General features: G+C 35.4%; 1 protein-coding gene across 2 annotated transcripts in view; it reads left to right on the forward strand.

Annotated features, from left to right (window-relative positions):
- Positions 1-21941, forward strand: part of LOC142354341 (protein VAC14 homolog) — an 85133-nt gene that overhangs the window by 35506 nt on the left and 27686 nt on the right. For both annotated transcript variants that reach the window (XM_075406614.1, XM_075406615.1), the window contains 4 exons: positions 3692-3837; positions 6213-6383; positions 10679-10997; positions 21629-21715. In XM_075406614.1, coding sequence (XP_075262729.1) covers positions 3692-3837; positions 6213-6383; positions 10679-10997; positions 21629-21715 — 723 coding nt within the window. The remainder of the gene's footprint in view (positions 1-3691; positions 3838-6212; positions 6384-10678; positions 10998-21628; positions 21716-21941) is intronic.

Raw genomic sequence — 21941 nt, forward strand, 5'->3', positions numbered from 1 at the left:
TTGAGACTACTGTGAAGCTCAGATATCTCTTTATCAATTGTTTTCTTGGGGCTGGAGAGATTTTTCAGTTTTTCTTGAAAATATTGGGCCTCTTTGAGCACATTTTCATTCTCTAATGCTTTCCAATTTCTCGGAAAAGTATTTGTTTCTGTGCAGCTAACTTTAAAATGTGTGTTTAAAGTTGCTAGTACAGTGTGATGATCTGAAACATCCGATTGGTCCAATATTTTTTCAATGGAATATTGGAAGAAAAGACGTCCAGGCATGATTTTGAGGAAGCAGTTTCCCTTGTTGCTGTTAAAAATTTTGGAATATCTAGGTTGTTTCCGTTCATTAGGTTTCTCCAACGCTTTTTAATTCATTTTGAATCATAATAACATTAAAACAACCACAAACAGCCTGATGAGTTTCTGGTGGAACAACAAGTTCATCGAGATATTGATCTGGTATCTTGAAAATCTCAAAAGTTGTAGCGTTAGTGGAATGTATACACATGGAATTAATAGTTTAGATTTTTTTCAGTTGCTCCGAAACACTAATGATCTGCAGATTTTTGTTGTTAGTTTCTTTTCCACTCTGTAACAAAAGGTTTCTTTTACATAAAGACATACGCCTCCTCCTCGTTGTATTCTTGAAGCTACTAAGGGGGGATGGTAACCATCCAAATTAAAAATTTCACGAATTCTGTTCAGAAAGCCAAGTTTCTGTAATGCAAACCAAGTCAGGTTTCAATTCCACGGTATTCAAGTAAACATTAAACTCGTGAAAGTTTCGCGGCAGTGATCTCATGTTTTGCAGCAAGATTAATGAATTTTTTGTAACGCTAGCGTTGTTTGTCTCTGTTGATCATCAGTTTTTAGTCATAATAGCGAATACACAGGTCAAATCAATCCCCCGCACACATAAACAATAGCCTAAATTATATTTGATTTTCGCGGCTCTTCATATATGAGGGAGAGAGAAAAAGATACGGGTTTTGCCAAAAAAAGAAAAAAAACATTTTTACTTCATGTTGTCACTAACCTTTACTGTTCTTTCTTTCTACCATTACTATATTGGACAGTTTGAACGGACTCCGCGGAAATCACAAAGTGTCAGTTTAAAAAGCAAAAAGAAGAAAAAGTCAGCTCATAACACCAAAACCTAGAATGCGAAAATCACAAAACAAGTTTCGGTTTCCCGCGGAAGTCATAGGATGGAGCCGAAAAGGCTAACATATGACAATATTTTTAAAAGTAACTACTAGTTGTTATAACCTAGGTATCAATTGTTTTCTTAGCTGAAAGAGTTATTATCCGCTAGAAACAAGACACTAAAGTTAACTGTAGCAATAAAACGAACTAAATTACTTAAAACAAAAGATTCAGTTACAGTCAGTTATTTACTTGTACTTCCATAGTGAGTTGAGAGCAGTAAAAACTTAGTTTGCTCGGTTGTTTGACCATTTAGAGACAGGCATCTCGCGATCATTTGCCGATCAGGTGTTTTCGAATGGTCGTTTTCGTTTAACCGGGATCAGTTTCTCCAAATCCTCGATTTCATTTACTCTAACGAACCTTGTCCGATTTATCATCATTCACCATAACAGAGACAGAACAATTATGAGTAGACGTAATAAATTTTCGCCTGCTCGCCTCTTGCTTGATTAGTGCTTCGCACTCGGTCCATGTAGATATTCAGTCGGTTGATATGGTTTTTCACGTTTCGTAATTTTCGTTTTTTGTCCCGGTCAAGTTTTTATCCGCAAAGTAGAGAAACTTGCAAATCACTGTATGCATTGAGTTACCTTTCAACGTTCCTGGTACGATATGGCATGGTTTTATATCACAATAGGCCAGCTTGATTTGCAACATATTTTCAAAAAAAAAACTAGCGTCTCAATCGTAACATCTTTAGCCTTTCTGGCGTCAAAAGGGGGTTAATTATAAGTACACTGTCTTTTCTCGTATAACGTTCTTGAGCCCTGAGGCGGTCGTTTTTATTTCCTTGTTTGTCTTTTAGCGCATCAATTTGTTTCTGTTGTTCTACTTCGGTTTTGCGGAGGCTCCAAACTTCTTTTGTTAGATCATTTACCTTATCGTTTTCAATTGTACTCACGATACTCTGCCCCTTGCTACTGCTGGTTGCATCCATCCTCTCCATCGATGGTAATCAACGAAAAAGGTCAAAACAATTAATTAAGTCGCTCAATAAAAGTTAGATCAAGTCCAATAATAGGTTAAAGATGCTATGGAGAGAAAAGAAATCAGCCTGTGTAAGCGCTGTCTAGAAAGAATGGAAAAACATCAAGGTTAACCGACTGTACTCAAAGCGTCTTCTTTGTTGTTTTTCCAAATTTTGTTTCTCTTTTTTGCACTCGATCCCAATCAAGTTCGACTGATCAGTCGCAACTCTGTTTCTGGCACTATGTTTGCTGGGCTTAATCAATCAGTATCTGAGATCTAAAGAAGTACACTGATTCGGTTTTTTGGTCTCATCGGTTTTGAGTGAAAAATTTATATGCAATTGACTATATATTGAACCTGATTTTTGAATGCGTGAGGAAAATGCCCAAGTGATTCAGAAATCCCATTATGAGAACTAATAATTTCAAACTTAATAATAATTGTGATATTAGTTATTAATTGCTCACGAAGGAAGTTTGAAGTGATTATTATAGCCATCTTATGCAAAATTTTGCTTGACTGTTTTCGTTCTGGGAATGTCCTTTCGTTCGCGTGAGTGAATTGACTTTTGACTCGCGTGATTGTCTCAAGAAATGGCATAAACAGTTACAGACCGAGGGCATTAAGTCATTGTGTAGCTCTCCGAGACCCTTCGTAGGCTCCCAGAAAACGTTTCGCTGAATCTTAATGAATCTGTTCTTTATAGGTAATCAATTGCTCTCAAACGAAGTTTGTAGCAATTATATTAGTCCTGTCGGTCTTTTTATGCGATTTTTCGCTTGACAGATTTTTCGTCTGACCCATTTGACTGTTTGTCTTCAAAAACGGGATAAACAGGTAGCGCCCAGTGGGCATTAAGTTCTCTCAGAGCCGTTCAGCTCACTAGTCTCCAAGTATGCGATTCACAGAAACTGTTTTGGAGACTTATACTTATGGTGTGAAGTGCGGTTCTTAGAGGTTGACAACACCCCCCATCAACACCACCACAGCCGCCTCTCTCTTCACCCGCCCCTGCACATCGTTCAGGCCGTAAGGGCCCCGTGCAGACAAAAACCGCCCTCCCACCGTTGCCCCCATTGTTGCTTCCACATCCACCCCCCCCCCGCTGCACTAACCTCACGCTCCTTCAATTAAACTAAAGCTAGCCTCACTAAACCGTGGACTCACTAAACCGTGGCTAGCTACTGACGAAGCCAACCGCTTGCCAGTCGTTTGAGAGTAATTCGCCCGACGTTAGTCGGTTGTTTTTGAACCTTAATAGGTTTGGACCTCCCCTGTGGGGATAGAGCAATTCGTACAATGGTGTTTGGTTATGTTAGAAACTCAAATTTTTTAAAGCAATTGACTTCATGATAGATATCTTATTTTTACCTGAATGTTACGTTCAAATCCACATATGTTTTGAGTTGTTTGGAAATCAACTTTGTTTTCAGTCGGTTAATATTTTACCGACGAAGTTAATATTTTACCAACGAAATAAATAAAGAGTTTGTTGTGGATGGGTATGGTGTTACTAATTGTTTTAGGCTATTCTACCAATCCTGTCCCTGTCTGGGGAGTCACACGCCCATCTGGTGACACTAGCAGCTGAAGTGAACCTGGAGTTGCAGGAACTGATCACAGAGGCAGACGACAGTGCACCCACTGGTCTGTCTGCAGGGGGTGCAAACAGGTAGTAAATGAACTTTTATATATCCATATCACGCAGGCTTTGGTTAAGGCTAAATCTATCTCAAGCGTACATCCAATGGGAAAAAATCTTCATTGCTAAATTACTTGAAATGGCAATCTCCTTAACAACTGCTTCTCTCGTATTAATTGTACAAAGATCAATGAAACCATTCCCTTGATTAATAGCCGCCATCAGTCTCTCAACGGCTATTATTTAGGTGCTCTCCTTTTTACAATTCAAAGAATTTGAATTGTATTGGTGTGCTGTCTTCTTTTAAGATCTGTTCACACATTTTCATGATTTTTGAAGTCGAATTGAAGTAGTGATTTTGGTCATGCCGAAACAGGAAGTGGAGTGAAAAAGCGAGTGGTTTTGCGGCTAGAAATTTTTTCACTCTAATTTTAAAGAAAACGGCGACTGAACAAAAATTCGCTTTCTCGCTAGTGGTTTTTTGTTCACATGCCGCAATTTCATTTTGATTTTTACTATTTTCGATTTTTTTAATCGGATTTTTTTCTAAATGGTTTTTCCCAATCTATTCATATATCATTTTAAACCTAGTTTTTTGCTTCTACCAAATTTCAATTTCTCACGGTTGTTTTTTTTGTTCTCATTCGGCATTTTGACATTGATTTATAGCAGCGAAACGATAGCAGAGGCTATTGTTGGCCGTCTTTTTTTTCGTCAAGATTTTTGTTACGACCATATAATGTCACAATCACTTCAAATCTGCTTTTTGTTCATTTGTTCATGCAATTCCAACTGATTTGCGTGTGTGACGTCATTTTAAACTCTTAGTGGAGCGAATTTTTATGTTCATTCGCGTGATTAAATTTTTTTCTCAAAAATGACTTCCTCTCTGAAAATGACTATTTTTTACTTTAATTCAAAGAGATAAGGTCAAGTGAAAGTGTGTCACCCTAATTAAAGGTTTTTGAAGACCAGCTAATAGAAGCAGCAATAAGTAATACAGATTCTTGATCAAAATTTTACATCTCAGTTCTTAATGAAAGGACTAATTTTTTTTTAGTCTGTCTTTTTTTGCTTTCTTTTTGAGACTGCAGCTCTACGAAGCTATTGCGGCTAATTTCCGGCAATCTGTCCGCTATATTTTTCAGGTACTTTAAATTTTTTGATCTGATAATTTTGGAAACGGTTTTCCCAATTCACTCATAGTCCGTTCTATATCTAGTTTTGGTTTAGTCAAGGAAATTTTTTTGAAACTATTGGATTAGTGATTTTGGTCACGCCGAAACAGGAAGTGGAAGGAAAAAGCAAGTGGTTTTGCGGTGTGAAATTTTTTCACTCTAATTTTGAAGTAGAGTGAGCGATCGGTGTTTGAAAAAAAAATCGTTTTCTCGCTAGTGGTTTTTTGTTCACATGCGGCAATGTTGCTTTGATTTTTACTGTTTTTATCGATTATTTGGATCGGATTTTTCTCTTAATGGTTTTCCAATTCATTCACAGTTCATTCTGTGCCTAGTGTTTGTGTTTGAACCAAATCTCCCTTTCTTGCTGGAGTTCTTTTGTTCACATGCGGCATTTTAACACTGATTTTCTATTTTTTTTGTTGTCTGATTTTTTCTTGGAAATGGTTTTCCCAAATCACTCATAGTCTGTTCTACGTCAAGTTTTTGTTTAGTCAATTAAAAATTTTTGAATTGCATGTCAGGACTTGTCGTGCTGTTTTCTTTAGTTCGCTTTACCATTTGATCACGTTTTTTGTTTTACATAAGTCACGATTTTCACGCTTAACTGCTGACTTAATTCACTCACTCTTTCAACTGAATGGATTTTAAATTCTTTCACGTATTGTATTACGTAATGTACTGATTACGGTCGAAGTGAAAAGAGCAAAATCAAAAGAAACGGGATAAACACATAAAGCCCAGTCATTAAGTCATAATGCATTAGGTTATCAAAGTTTATTGAAGCGATTGCTAACTGGCGTTAGTTTTATGCTTATACGCCTTCAGTTTAGAAGCTGAGTTAAGTGTCATTTTAGAATCTAACCGAAACTACTGTCAATTTCCATCTATTTTTTTGTTTCAATCCCACCACTGTGCGGCATGCGGGTCAACGGCTGCTATTTGCCGGCTATGTTTAATATAAGTTTCCGTTTATATAGTGTACAATTGTGAGCAAAATAAGTGAACAAATGAAGCGAAGCGAAAAATTAAATGCTGCTAGTTAATCAGATTCCTAAGCAAGTAAGTGTCAATTTAAGGTCAACATTGAAAGAGTGTTTTTTGGGGGCATTTTTGTATACGACAAAACACAATTGACTAATGTGTGGATAACTAAGACGATCTATGAATATGATCTATACTCTATGCGTACTCTGAAATAATTCGTTAATGCTCGTGTTTGTGCAGAATGGGTGGGTATGGAATGGGTGGCAGTTCTCTGCAGGTCATCACAAACAGTAACAACCCGGTGGGGGTGGGTGGCCAGAATACAGGGGTTAATGCCAACCAGAGCAATGTTGCCGAGAGTCTAACCTCAGTGTCCTCTAGCTCCATAGACGACCCAGACAGCATAGACCAGTCAGTAGTGTTATAAGCATACATTTTCGGTGGGATGTTATATATCACTTCAAGACTTAGGCTTTCTTTGGCGATATTGCAAACGTCTCCTTGAGCACCTAGTCGCCTTACCCCAAGAAGGATTCAGACGTCGAGAAACAGAATATCCTAAATTCTACCTCTTTAATAGCCACACAGTGATAGCTGGGGCTCTTATTGGGCTTCTCTTGGTTTTTAATAGCCGCCCTCATCTTCTCAGCGGGCTATTATAGCGCTCCTATTTTTTTTACTTCGTCGAACTTTTTTTGTTTCGCTTTATCTCATTTTGCCGCTTTTTTGACATTTTGAGTGAAATCTTTTTGACTTCTCTAGGTTAGTTTCACTCGTCTCTCATTCTGCTCAAAGTTCTTTTAAACAGCAGCTGCTCAGCAAAGCAATTCAAAATGAAGAGAGTCAGTATAAAAAAATCAAAGTCAGAAATAGTTATAGGAATCAACGGCGGCTATTTTCCGGCAACCCGCCGGGTATTTTTTATTACGACTCGAAGAGGAGTAATGGTTTTCTTGAGGTTTTTTTTTACCGGAAGTACTATTTGTTCAGGCGGCTTTTTGACCTAATAATGAAAGTGAGTAAAATTGCCATGCGAACTAACTTTTTCTGAGCAAGAGAAGTTTTTTGTTCCTTCCCGGCGTTCAGTAAACGACTTTTTGGCTTTGAAAAGAGTTTTTGAGAGATTGGGGCTTATAGATGATAGTTTTTAGCCGTGTTTTCGTCCATTAGGCCAAATTTTTTCTTTTTGTGTCTTGGTTTTTTGTAGAAGTAAATATTGGTCGATGCCGCATGAATATGCAACCATCTGAAAATGATGCCACAATGCTTCTGAGAGCATAATAATGCCTTTCAATTGCAAATTTCGCCCATATTTCGCAATTTTTGGCTGTTTTTCATTAATTTCTTCACTTTTGGCTGTTTGAGCGGACTTTTTTTAAACCAAATTAGTTATCTTGTCAACCTCTTTTTGATTATTCCTGAATTGGATGCGTCTTTTTGTTGTGAGGTTTGTTTTGTAAATTTGTACACATACTAATCCGATTTTGCGGTTTTTGGTCAAGTTTTCAAAGTTGACGATTTTGGCGGTTTTCTAAGTCTTTTGATTCTAATTTGAGTTTATTTACCGTTAAAAGTGTTTTGGTGCACGATCGGCGGTTTTGGTTTCATTTTGTTGCTAATTTATTTTTTTGGCGATAACTTGTTTTACTATTTCGCAATTGAGCTGTTTTCAGTTTAACTGCAACAGAAAGACGGCTGTGTAATGTTCTCAAAGTTCCATTGCTTTATAACAAAAAATTCATTTTTTACCTCAATTTGTTTTCATTTTAATTTTTGATTTGTTTCGAATTTTGTCTATATTTTAAGAGTTTCCAATTTAGTTTAGTTTAGAGTTTTCAATTTAGTTTTGATTTTTCAGATATTGCGAATTAGTTTTTTTAGCGCTTTCACATTGTATATTTTTTCAGCCTTCTAGCTTGTTTCTTTCTAGCATTCTCCGATAGTGTTAGTTGCACTGCCTTTATTAAATCGAAAATTATCTATTTGAATTAATAATTTTTGCCTTTTTCCTTAAGTTCTTTCGTTTCCGATTGATTTTTTAAACATATGGCATTGAGATTTTGCTAGCTTCACTTTTTCAAATTTTCAACAAATCCCTTCTGCGAATTTTCTTAAAGCTTGGTTTTGGTAATAGAGGAATTTTTGCCTGAATTTTGTTCTGTCTCTTTCGTCTTTTTCATGATTATTTTCGATTTATTTTTTTGTCATTATTCATTTTTTATTTTGCTCATTGTTATTTAAAGCTACAACTATGTTTAGTCTATAGTTTCCAATTTAGTTTTGTTTAGAGTTTCCAATATAGTTTTGATTTTTCAGAAATTGCGAATTAGTTATTTTAGCGTTTTCACATTGTATATATTTTCAGCATTCTAGCTTGTTTCTTTCAAGCATCCTCCGATAATTTTAGTTGCCCTTCATTTATTAAATCGAAAATTATCGATTTGAATTAATAATTTTTGCCTTTTTTCTTAAGTTCTTTCGTTTCCGATTGATTTTTCAAACATAATATGGCATTGAAATTTTGCTAGCTTCACTTCTTCAAATTTTCAACAATTCCCTTCTGCGAATTTTCTTAGGGCTTGGTTTTGGTAATAGAGGAAATTTTGCCGTTGAATATTGTTCTGTCTCTTAATCTTTTTCATGATTAATTTCGATTTATTTTTTGGTCATTGTTTATTTTTTATTTTGCTCATTGTTGTTTAAAGCGACAACTATGTTTAGTCTATAGTTTCCAATTTAGTTTAGTTTAGAGTTTCCAATTTGTTTTAGTTTAGAGTTTCCAAACTAGTTTTGATTTTTCAGAAATTGTTAATTAGTTATTTTAGCGTTTTCACATTGTATATATTTTCAGCATTCTAGCTTGTTTCTTTCAAGCATTCTCCGATAATTTTAGTTGCGCTGCTTTTATTAAATCCAAAATTATCGATTTGAATTAAGAATTTTTGCTTTTTTCTTTAAGCTCTTTCGTTTGCAATTGATTTTTTTAACATGAGATTTTGCTAGCTTCACTTCTTCAAATTTTCAACATTTTACTTCTGCAAATTTTCTTAGGGCTTGGTTTTGGTAATATAGGATTTTTTTCATTTGAATATTGTTCTGTCTCTTTAGTCTTTTTCATGATTAATTTCGATTTATTTTTTGGTCATTGTTTATTTTTTATTTTGCTCATTGTTATTTAAAGCGACAACTATGTTTATAGATACAGCGACAAAGTTTGGTTAGTTACCAATTGATTACTGTTTTTATATAGTAAAATAATGTTTCGATGAGAGAACTCGCGGAAGTTGATTAATTTTGTAGTAATTTTTGGCCATTTTTTTCAGTATTCATATTTTCTTCCAAAATAAAGTTTTGGGAGCCTAACATGACTTGATTTTTGCTGCTCGTGTACAAAAACTTTGGGTTGTTTTTTATATTAGAGAAATGTAATTTTTAATTCAGTTGGTTTCATGGGCTTTCTTTATTGTGACGTTTTTTTGTGCTCTCTAGTAGGAAGTATGAAACAGTCGATTTAAAGGGTAATTCTTTCACGAAGACAGCGCTTTGAGTCGTTTCCGGAATTCTGCTGGCTTTGCTTTCTTTTGTCATGATTTTGGTTACGACCATATGACGTCACAATCACTTTTAATCGGCTTTTTGTTTACTCGTTCATGCAATTTCAATTGAAGTGCATGTTCGACGTCATTTCTCACTTTTAGTGGAGCGAGTTTTTGTTCATTCGCGTGATTAATTTTTTGGTCACATGTGACTTACCTCACTCACAAAAATGACTTCCTCACTTTGAAATTGACGTTTATTTACTTTAATTCAAAGAGATGAGTTTATATCACTCTAATTGAAGGTTATTTAAGAGCAGCTAATAAACACACCAGTAAGTTTCTCAAAGAAACAGCAATGCAGATTCTTAATCAAAATTTAACATCTCAGCCCTTAATGAAAAGAATAAATTTCGTTTTTGGTCTGTTTAATAGCCGCACAGCGATAGCTGAGGCTATTATTGGCCTTCTCTTGGTTTTTTTTTTATTTCGTCGTCATGATTTTTGTTACGACCATATGACGTCACAGCCACTTTTTGTTCATTCGTTCATGCAATTTCAACTGAATTGCATGTGTGACGTCATTTTTCGCTCTTAGTGGAGCGAGTTTTTTTGTTCATGCGCGTGATTAAATTTTTGGTCACACTTGACTTACCTCACTCTCAAAAATGACTTCCTCAATTTGAAATTGACTTTTATTTACTTTAATTCAAAGAGATAAGGTCAAATGGGTGTGTGTCACTCTAAATGAAGGTTATTTGAGATCAGCTAATAGAGGCAGCCAGAACTTATACAGATTTTTAATCAAAATATAACAGATCAGCCTTCAATGAAAAGACAAAATTTTTTTTGGTCTGTCTTTTTTACTGTTTTTAGACTGCCGATCTACGAATCTACTGCGGCTATTTTCTGGCAATCTGCCAGCTATGTTTTCTACTTTTTTTTGAGACTGCAGATTTACGAAGCTATTGCGGCTGTTTTCTGGCAATCTGCCAGCTATGTTTAATTGATTCACGTGCCAAACCCGTTTTTTTATTATGAACTTGAGAGCATCCCAACCCTGACAACCGTTCATAGTGGTCTTACGTATATTGCGTCTAGGTCGGATGTAGACCTAGTTTTTTGAAGCTGTTTTAGTGATTGCGGTTAGTTATTGACCTTTGTTTTCAGAATTAGACCCAGAACAGGTGGTGGTGCGATGGACACGAATGGCCCCCCTACTTTGATTACGTTCAGTGGAATGGGCGTAGACAGCCATCACCCTCCACCTTCCAACAGATCCACAGGCCACTCCTCCGCTAATGCCACTAATCCACCACACCCTCACCAGCCACCTGTGCATCCAGTAGTAGTACATCTAGATGTGAGAGACACAGTAGACACTCTGGCGCAGCTGATCAGCCAGAACCACAACAGCATTAAGACCATTCCCACTCAGGAGGCATGCCTGGACTGGCTGTTCAAACTATACTCAACCGTACCATACAAGGTAACTAAGTAAAGCAGCATTCCATTCAACTCAGTTTTGCTGAAACAAAGTTGTCCCGGTGTGACATCTCCTATATGCTAGAATACTTCTGCTCGGTTTGTCTATGTTACTGTTAGCAGGACAATAGCGGATTCGGTAAACTTTAAACTTTGATTCATAGTTTTGATACGGTTTTGCAAGTGCGTGGTTTTGAGGCAAAACTTTGATTTCAAGAAACTTTTTAAGTTGTTTCCTAAGTGCTATATGAACCAACTCGATAGTGGAGTGGTAGTTTTATCCACTGAATTTGTGAAACTTTACTGCATGTGTTCTTCATTTTTAATTGCTCTCAAACGAAGTTTGTAGCAATTATATTAGTCCTGTTGGTCTTTTTTTATGCGATTTTTCGACCGATTTTTCGTCTGACGCTTTTGACTTTTCGTCCTCAAAAACGGGATAAACAGGTAGCGCCCAGCGGGCATTAAGTGCTCTTAGAGCCTTTCAGCTCTGTTTCACAGCTCAAACTTTTTGGAGACTCTCAAACGACCGCTCACCGGTCGTTTGAGAGCAATTCGCCCGACGTTAGTCGGTTATGTTCTATATTTATCAACCAATCAAAAGTTGGAAGCTTGATACCCAGTGATCTTTTTACGTAATATTTAACGCGATATCTGACTGATGTGAGTACATTATTTTATTTAGAGGCAAAGCTTTAAGCTGAGTGTAGCTATATTGCAGCGTTTCTGCTTTTTACAATTCAAAGAATTTGAATTGTATTGTGGGGTGCTGTATTTATTACAACGCGAAGCGGAGTATTGGAGGCGTCTTTTTAAAAAATCCATTTTATTGGAGTCATTTTTGCAGCAGGAAATGAAATGGGTGAAAAAAATGGAGCAATTTCGGCGCTAAACAAAATTTTAAGGGGAACAAAAAGAGTGCTTTTTTCATACCGCTGTTTTCGAAAGAGTCAAAATGAGGTAAGAAAAATTTCTGTAGTGAGCGTTTTCTTTCGTTCAAGTGTAGATATTTAAAGCAGTATATTAATTTAGGTTTGATTATAATATTGTTTTAATTTAAGGGTTGGCTTGCTAGTGGTTTGAAGGGTTCTATTGTTATATATGAATTTTAAGTTAATTTGCAGGTTTTTAAGCTATTCTGCTGATTTTTAGGCTAATTTTTTCTATTTCGTATATTGTTTCGTTATATGCTTTAAGCGAGATTTGAAAAGAAACCTATTGCTTACTGAGTTTTTAAGATGGCAATAGAGTACAGTTTTGTTGGTACAAAATTTGTTGCTGAGAAATACATAAAAAATGAGAAATATGAAGCCTTTCAACTAATTTTTTTTTTACAGTTTGTTTTTCTATGATCGAGACAAGTTTCTCTACACAAGTTTGTCAGCCTATTTTGACTTGCTTATTGTTTCGCGTTCAGTTTAATAGTTTCACTCGCTAAAAGGAACTTTTATTTGGTTTTATGTGCCCTTGTAAAATTCATTATTTAAAATTGTTTTTGAGAGCTAATAATTTCATGAATTGACTTCAATTATTTTTAAAAAAAGTTCTTACTAGTTAAGTAGGTACCCGTTTTTTGAAGGGGTTGTTTTATATTTCTTTTAGTCGCAAGAAATGGAGCAAAAAAATTAAGTGGTTTTGCAGCGTGAAAATTTTTGACTCTAATTTTAAGTTAGAAAGAAAACGGTGCTTCAACAGAATTCCGCTTTCTCACTTGAGGTTTTGTTAACATGCTGCAATTATTCTTTGATTTTTGCTGTTTTTCGTTTTTTTGATCAGACTTTTTTAATTGGTTTTCCTATCTATCATGTCTATTCCAGTTCTAGTTTTTTGTTTAGTCAACGAAAAATCTTTGATTTTTGGGTCAGGAATTTTGCTGTTGTATTTTTGTTTCGTCTTCTGACGCTTTTTTCGTTTTACATTTGTTCGCACAGCAAAGCTGAAAGTCTTTCTGAAAGACTTCTTCCTCTCTTTAGCGGCATTTGCGCGTGACATCATTTCTCTCTCGCTTTCCCTACTAAAAGTCTGTAGATCATTTGAGTGATTAGATTATGATTCTACGTGATTTACTTCACTCTATAAAATGACTTTTTCACTTTATAACTTGAGTTTAATTAATAGCGGCCCTCATCTTCTCAGCCGGCTATTATAGCGCTCCTATTTTTTTTTACTTCGTCGAATAAAAAAATGTTTCGCTTTACCTCATTTTGCCGCCTTTTCGTGAAATCTTTTTGACTTCTCTAGGCTAGTTTCTCTCTTCTCTCATTCTGCTAAAAGTGATTTTGAACATCAGTTGCTCAGCAAAGCAATTCAAAATGAACAGAGTTAGTACAAAAATGGAGGTCAGAAATAGAAACGGGATAAACCCATAAAGCCCAATTTTAGATGCCCGCTATTTGAACGTCGTTCCTATAAGTCTTATTTACCATCTCTAATGCTTATTGTTTTTGATTGTAGCCCCTGTAGCCTCTCTCTAAGAAACAGAAGTATGTTCAACTACGAAATGCCATCAAAATAAATCGGACTTAAAAAATGTTTTTGTACAAAAATCTTTTTTTCATTATCTTCTGTTATTTCAATCCCAATCTTGCTTATTGGAATCAACGGCGGCTATTTTCCGGCAATCTGCCGGGTATGTTTTGATTAATTTAGTAAGTTTGAGGTCAAAGAAGGTTATATGTGCTATAATGTCTGCATTGAAACGGCTTCTGCGAAATGAATTTAACAGTTTCGTTTTATATTTTGCACATCCATAGTCAAATAGCTCGTTTATGCTAGGTCAATTGTTATTTTTAGCTGTTTTCGATTAAATTTTAGAAATTATATTAGTCCTGCGGTCTTTTTGCGATCTTTCGCTTATAAATTTTTTGTCTGGTGCTGTGACTTTTTGAATGATTTTTCACGCTTGAAGTTTTGAGTGACCTAAATTTCTCTCATTAACAACTGCCGTCAGCCTCTCAAAGGATTTTATTTAGCCACTCTTTTTCAATTTTTTTCACCTTTTTTCGTTTTCAATGTCACCACTTTCACTTATGACGTCTGACTTACTCCACTGTTACCTCACTACTGACTGTCGTCAATTTTTAGTGCAGTAAGTAATCAAAATTACTTAGAGTGTACTGCTAATTGGTATTAGTTTAAAGCTTACAATCTTTCAATTAGGCTGAACTCACCATATTTAGCAAATTTAATGAAACCGGAGCAGCTTAGCACACTTTTTAATTGACCTCGAAAGAAGTTTGAAGCTATTATTGTGTAAACGTGTTGCTCTTTTTAGGCCAAGTTTTGCTTGTGCTTTTTGATTTTTCTAGTGACTTTACACCCTTCAACATTTTCGTTTTGCGTGATCTTAATTTTGCTCTCATTCACAAATGTCAGTAGCTGAACTCCAGTAGCGGAAGTTCAATACTAAAAGTCAAATGAAAAGTGCGCCAGAATCGGTGTAAATTTTGGTTATAGCAGTATATAAAAACCGTCGGAAAATCACCAGAAGACGCCAATTGAAGACCCCTTAGTGAATTTAGTGTCGAGATGATTTATTATTCAAAGTCACCAAAAAGAAAGTGCGCCAAGTTTGTTTTTTGGTTTCCATTCAAATCTTCAAGTGGTCTATAATAAGCTGTAATTCCATCATTTTGAACGCATTAGTGCTATTTACACTCTCCCCGGCTAAAGTAAGGCACAAAAGACCCCTGTCTGTCATTTGAGAGAAATTGTGCCGACTGTAGTGGGATGTTTTCTAATATTCTCTAATACTTAAAAGACATAGGTGTTTGAATTTTGATTTGAAAATAAGTATTATATTTGAAGTCAGAATTGTTTTAGTAGCTATTTTTTGTCTTTAGCTGCACTGGTCCTTTTAACCAAGAGTCACAACAGTTTATTTCACAGGTATTATCCGGCTATCTGTCGGCTATGATGGAGTTAATTTTGTTTTATACTTTCTGATGAAATGTGTGTTGTTATGTTCTGTTCTGGTTTCAGTTAGTTTTTTTTCGTTTATCTGTCACTTGGCGGAAATTAAATGGTTGGGAAACGTAAAAATGAACGTTAGTGTAGGGAATCTTTGTCGTAAAGTACAAAATGTTCCGAGAAATATATTTGTATTCCTGGTAAATTTCATTCATTCAATGCCTGCCATGCTTCCATTCCAAATTGACCGGGAGTGCCATTCAAAGTGCCAAGTGTTCCAACTGAAAGAAGAATGAAAATACTGGAATTGATTGATACACAGATATTTTGTATTGTGTGTGTGTGTGTGTGTGTGGGGGGGGGGGGGGGAGTTTGGTGTGAAAGAGAGAAAAAATGCAGAGAGCATTAAATTGAATATACGTTTTTTCTGCACTAACAGTCAGTCCCCTTCAAGTGGGCTGCAAAATGTCAGCATTGTGCTTAGTAGTAGTACTTTTGCATGTATATATGCGCAATCATATAAACCCTGAAAGATCATGCATAAGTGAAAAAGAACATTTTTCAAGACGATTATGTTTGATGTCCCTTGAACGAAAATCGCAAAATTTTGATAATTTGTTCTCAAATGACTTCAGTATATTTTAGTCCTGTCGTTCTTATAGTTCTTATATTTGTAAGTCGGTCTTTTTCATAGCTACGAAGCTGTAAGCTGAGCGTAGCTATATTGCGGTGTTCCTAGTTTTTACGACTTGCAGAGGAGTATTGGGTTTCTTGTCGATTTTTTTTCCGAAAAGGCTATTTTTTCAAACGGCGTTTTGACCTAAAAGCGTGTGGCCAATTATTTGTTGGCTCTAACTCTTTGAAATTTTGTTAAAATTTGTTTCATAAGTACAACTTTAACAATATTTTGGCATTTTTTGCAGAGTATTTCAAGGTTTCGAATCTTTGCACTCTGTTTTCCCTTTTCAGACAGTAGGATAACTATGTAATTTTTGTGAGCCTAGATTGCTATATATTGAAATGTCTTTGTTTTTCTACTGCAAATCCTTTTTTCAATTGGATTTTTAGCGTTCAAAAATTACGTAGTCTTTTTGTTTTTGTTTTTATACAGTTTATCCTTTTTCACACATTCGAACTCGTACCATTGTAGCATACTACTGAAGCATATAGTTTTATTCGTTCTGTTTTTATCAATTGTTAAAATAAAATGATTTTAGCCTTTTTATATTTGGTTACTTTTTTTGCAATTGATTCCAATAATTATAATTTGAAGAGTTTATTGAAATTACTTTTGAAGAATTTGTTAAAATTACTTTTAAAAAATTGCCTATTTTCCTCAATTATTTTCCGGGGATAGTTTTGGGCAATAAACGACTTCATAGTCCTAAATATTATTGTCTCTTTGTTAATCTTTGTTAATTAATAGTCGCTAAAGCGATAGTTGAGTCTATTATTGGCCTTCTCTTGTTTTTTTTTTATTTCGCCGTCAAGGTTTTTGTTACGACCATATGATGTCACAAATCAAATCTGCTTTTTGTTCATTCGTTCATTCAAATTCAACTGAAGTGCCTTCGTGAAGTCATTTTTCACTCCTTGTGGAGCGAGTATTTTGTTCATTTGCTTGATTAAGTTTTTGGTCACGCGACTACCTCTCAAAATGACTTCCTCTCTCTGAAGTGTAGTTTCTTTTCTTCACTTGAAGTGTAGTTTTCCTGTTCCATCCGTCGCGATCGTTATGGTAATCAATAGCGGCTTTTTTCGGCAATTCGCCGAGTATGATTTTTACTTAAAAGATTGTTGGTGGTTATAGTGTTGTGTAAACCCTCTAATGACGTCATTTGAAGCCTCCTTCAGTGAATTTATTTACTTCCTACCCCGACTGAAGCAGGCTGCAGTAGATTTGAGCTCCCATTAGTTGTTCGAGAGCAGTTCTTCCTTCATTAGTCGGTTGTTTTACATAGTTTTTGAGCAGCGTCGATAAATTTTTCTGTAGCTTTCTCCATTTGTATTATACGGGACGCCATCCTTAGTGTGCAGCTATTCCGGCAATCTGCCGGCTGATTAATGCAATTTTTGTACTTCTGATTATTGGTCTGACCGTTTTTAATTGCTCTCAAACGAAGTTTGTAGCAATTATATTAGTCCTGTCGGTCTTTTTTTAATGCGATTTTTCGCTTGACCAATTTTTCGTCTGACGCTTTTCGTCCTCAAAAACGGGATAAACAGGTAGCGCCCAGCGGGCATTATGTGCTCTTAGAGCCTTTCAGGTCTGTTTCAGCTCAAACTGTCTTGGAGACTTATACTTATACTTATGGTGTGAGGGGCGGTTCTTAGAGGTTGACACCCCCCCCCTTTGTTGACCCCCCACCCCCACTATTGGCTCCACCCCCCCCCCCACCGCGCTTTTGAAGCCCCCCCCCCACCCAGTACTGCCCCCATCAGCCCCCGGTGCACCCCCCCCCCCCCCCCCCCCCCCCCGTGGCTAGCTACTGACCAAGCCAACCGCTCGCCGGTCCTTTGAGAGTAATTCGTCCGAGATCAGGCGGTTATGTTTTTACAATCAAGTTTTTGAACAAGTTTTAAAAATGTCATTTGAGCAATAAGTGGGCGTTTTTGCTATTTTCTTTTGACTATCAAATTTTTGGCGCTCACTAAGATGTTTGAAAAGGAAAAGGTACAAGGATTATCTTAAGTTGAGTTTTGTTACCGAAATTTTGTTGCTCCCTAAGACTTTAAAATATCTTGATTCCCTATCGTAAAGAACCATCATGACAAACAGATAGAGCGTAAAAAATATAGAATATCAGAGTAAGCTTTGTGTAGATTAATGTTATATTCGTGAAGATGAAAACTCGTTGACACATTGTTTAAATCAGTTCACTTTCAGCTCTCTCACTGGAGCACCAAAACTTTCATGTGCTTTCATTTTCATAGCAAAAGTAGTGGTTACTTTTTCGCTAATGGGCAGTGGACTATGGACTTAATGTTTTGTTCGGAAATCTCATCGGACAATAATTTCTCGATTAGCAAGTGCTCGACGAAATAAAGGTTCAAAGCTCGAAAGCGGCAGAGACAAAAGCGTAAGCAAAATCAAATTTCAAGTGCTCTTCCTTGCATTAAGATTACAAAGCTGAATACATTTAAAAGGCCCTCGAAATTTACTGTCACTCTTAAATGTGCCATCGACGCTGGTAATGTAACGTAATGCCCTTTCCTTTGTAAATGTCTTTCTGTTCATTAATACGCGCTGTTTTTCAGCTTGATTTTGTGCTTCTTGAGTTGCGAATCTGTGAAGTTTTTGGTTCTTTTGAGTGAATATTTTGATCCAAAATTTTTGTTCCGACCCCTCTTGAGGGGGGGGGGGGACTATATACTCAAGTGGGTTTTTTTTGTTCAGTCAATTTTGCAATTTTGGCCGATCGATATATTCATCGTAGAGAGTTGAGACTGGTATCATTAGAAAGCTTGTCCAGCGTAGAATATGGAATTAAAAAAGATTTTTTTGATTCTAGTTTTTTACAGGGAGATATCGAGGTTTAAACTTTCGAGAAAATAGACTGAATTCCGTTGATTTCATTCACCTTTTTTCGGAATTTTTGACTAAAATTTTGCCAATTATGATAAAATTTAATAAAGTTTTTCAAGAAAATATATTGTCGGCTATTTTCATTGAATTATTTTTGTACCAAATTCCGGCCAAATATTTCACAAAATTCAGAATTTTAATCAAAAACGGCACGAAATAATTTCTTTAGTCAACTCTGATTAAATATGCAGGAAGTGCACACCCAAACACCACTAACACAATCTTTGTAGACTAAAAAGCGGGCTAATTCTACTTCAACTTCCGTTGAGAGTGCTCTCTAATTAAAACTTTGCCGTCTTTTTGCTATTTTTATTCGTTGATTATCAAAAACGCAGCATTTATTTTTGATTTTTTAACTAGCAAAAATATCTATCAATGACATTTGAAAACTTAAATATTCTTACTGGACAATCATCATTAGCACGACTAGTTTTGTACCAATCTTGGACCGTTACAATCCAAAAATAATTCGGATTGTCATCAGTCAGTTTTTTATATGAAAAATTCGATCTTTTTTATATTAATTAAATAACAGAACATTTCGAATTAAAGCTCACTAGTGATAGGTCCTACTGGCTTCCTAATTAGCTCCAAATTAATTTTTCTAGATGATTGCTTGAAAGCTTATGGTCGTTTTGAGTTTTAAATTATTTGATTTTAAAATTAAAAAAATGGCTTATTGAACTTTGCCTCCATTTTTCTCTTATTTTGGTCAACTTGTAGCTTAGTGTCAGCAATCAAAGAGTGCTCCTTCTTTGTGCTGATTTCAAAATTAGTCTTTTTTTGCGGTTCTACGCCTTAAGTTATGATGTTCTGGCTCTGATACTACTAGATTTCACATTTTTTAAAAAAATTTTTAGGTATTTGCCCAATTTTCTTGTTTTCTAGTTTTGTCAAATTATCACGTTATTGGCAGTTTATATATCACATTTTTTGCGTTCAAAATAAAGCACAATTGATAATATTTAAATCCTTATATAGCTTGTGGTTCTTTACCACTTCGACAATACTTTCTCGAAGAATTTAATTGAAATTTTTAATTGTCTTTATTTGTCATTTTGTTACTTTCTTTGTCGTATTTAATTTCCTGTACAATGACCCGGTTTGATTGGCTTTTCATGGAAGAGTATATGAGCCGATGTTCTGATATTAGTAGATAGACGATGGCTTTCATGACTTTGAAAACAATTGTTTTCCAAAATGAAAAAAAAAACACTTCATTTTCGCAATTTTGTTCCTTTTATTGTCTGTTTGTTACTTGTTCTCGTTTATTAAAGGTTAAAGATGACATTCTTTTGTGTCAAGGGAAGGTGTCAAAAGGGATTGGTGTCACAAAATCTAATGTTTTTAAAGAATTCGTTATGACTTTATACTGGCTTCCACACGGGTTTTTCACAAAAAAAAGTAAATGAAATTTTTTGATTTTTGTCATATTTGACGTTTTTTTGTAGACGTAAGACATATTCTGGATAATTGAAGGTCTCAAGGGCTTCTTTTGGAAGAATGGACGATCCTATTCAAATTTGTCATTTACTAATTAATGGCTTACATTTCTTTGGAAATAAATTTCGAAAAAAAACAAGTTTTACATAAGTTTGCTTTTTTTCTTGTCTAATTGTCACTTAGTTTCATTAATGAGCGGTCACATAATACATTATCAGTGTTTGATGACGGTGCAATCGAACATGTTTTGGGGACCAAAGTATGGCTTTACGGCTTCCAAAGCATTTTCTGGCAAGTTTTAATTGAATTTTTGTTTGTTTATTTGTTGTTCTTTTTGTAACTGCATAAAAAATTGAATACCGAGAGTTCTTAATTCCCTTCTATAGAAGAATTGGTAATTGTAAATCTATGGGATATTTTAGTTGATTCCAAATGGTTTTCATTTTTTTGAAATTAATTGTTTTTGTTAAATTCAGCGAATTTTTTAACTTTAAAGTTTCTGTTCTTTTTTGTCTAATTGTTACCAAGCCTTATTATGAACTGGTGAATTACAAGTTATTTTGTTTATTTTCAGTTTTATCTGACGCTATTTTGACTTTGTTATTAAGTTTTGTTTTTTAAAACGGACATAATTTTTTTGATGTAAGTAATGTTTGTTGTTGTTGTTCGATTATGCCGTTCGTCTTCGCTCGTTTTCTTAATATCGGCATATCTCATCAATCTAATGCATCATTTTTTGCTCCACTGAGTTATTTGTTTTGGAGGCTATATTTTCGTTCATATTTGGTGGACAATTATGCCAAAATTGTGGATGAGCGGGGTCGGAATTTTATGTGCGATCGCACATTACCGAGCCTCCTTGTTTTCTCACTTTTAGAATAACTAATTTCTCTCTACCGAATTAAACATCAGTTAATCTTCTGACGAATTTGACTTACTGACAAAAACATGGTGAACCTTGTAAAATTCGAGGGTGTTCTATGCTTCAACTAGCTACTACCAGAGGCGTTTCCTGGTCTTTTATTTGAAGGCCACTCCTCCGACGTATTGGGCTGTTTAATTGCTCTCAAACGATGTTTGTATCAATTATATTAGTCCTGTGGTCTTTTCATGCATTTTTTGCTTGACTGATTTTTCGTGCGACGCTTCTGATTTTGTTGGTCCTCAAAAACGGGATAAACAAGTAAACCAGAGTGTTAATTGTCTGTTCAGTGCTGCTCTTAAAGCTCTTACTTGTCTAAGCTTCACAAAAATTGTGAGGTATTATGTCATGATTCGGAGCTCGAATTTGGAATTTTTCCACTTACACCTTACCGATTTGATTTTTTATTTAAATGTCACCCAATGAGTGGGGACTTCAGTTAATTTTACTAGTTTTTGTCCTCATCCGTCAGCAGGGAGCTACAAAATATCCAAATGGAAGAATTCAGTTTAACCTCTACGTGTTTAATGAAAAGTGTAAAATTGGCGTTGCGCAGTAAAGTTGTGTTTAGCAATTCTTATCATCGGACCTTGAAGGATTGATTTATTTTTTATGGACGGTGATCAAAACCAAGATTAATCTTGTTTAAACTACGCTATAGTTAAGATAATTTCCAATTTGAAATAAAAATTATATTCTTGGGCTAATTAGATGAACTGTGCAAGTATTTGGCAATAAGTGTTAGTATTGAATGAGAGTGTGGTTTGTGTTTCAGATGTTCGTGTGCACGGAGAGCATCTTCCCCACTCTGATCCTGCTGGTGAGGACACCTCCTGCCGAGAGAGAGTCACAGCCATCCAGTGTTAGTACATTAATAGGATAAAACTTCAATTTTTGCACCAAATACTGTACATTTCATCAGATATATCTACTGGACCCATTAACCGTTTTTTGTTCTTATCATACAGGTTATTAGTACCGGCCATGATTACGACTTGTCGTACTTGCCTGTTTAAGAGCTCCTTAAAAATACTATCACAGCACACATCGAGATACTTCCACCTGGACAAGAAATTGTAACGCAGAAA

Source organism: Convolutriloba macropyga, chromosome 15 (genome assembly GCF_964194025.1).
Source record: "Convolutriloba macropyga chromosome 15, txConMacr16.3, whole genome shotgun sequence".
NCBI classification, from domain to species: domain Eukaryota; kingdom Metazoa; phylum Xenacoelomorpha; order Acoela; family Convolutidae; genus Convolutriloba; species Convolutriloba macropyga.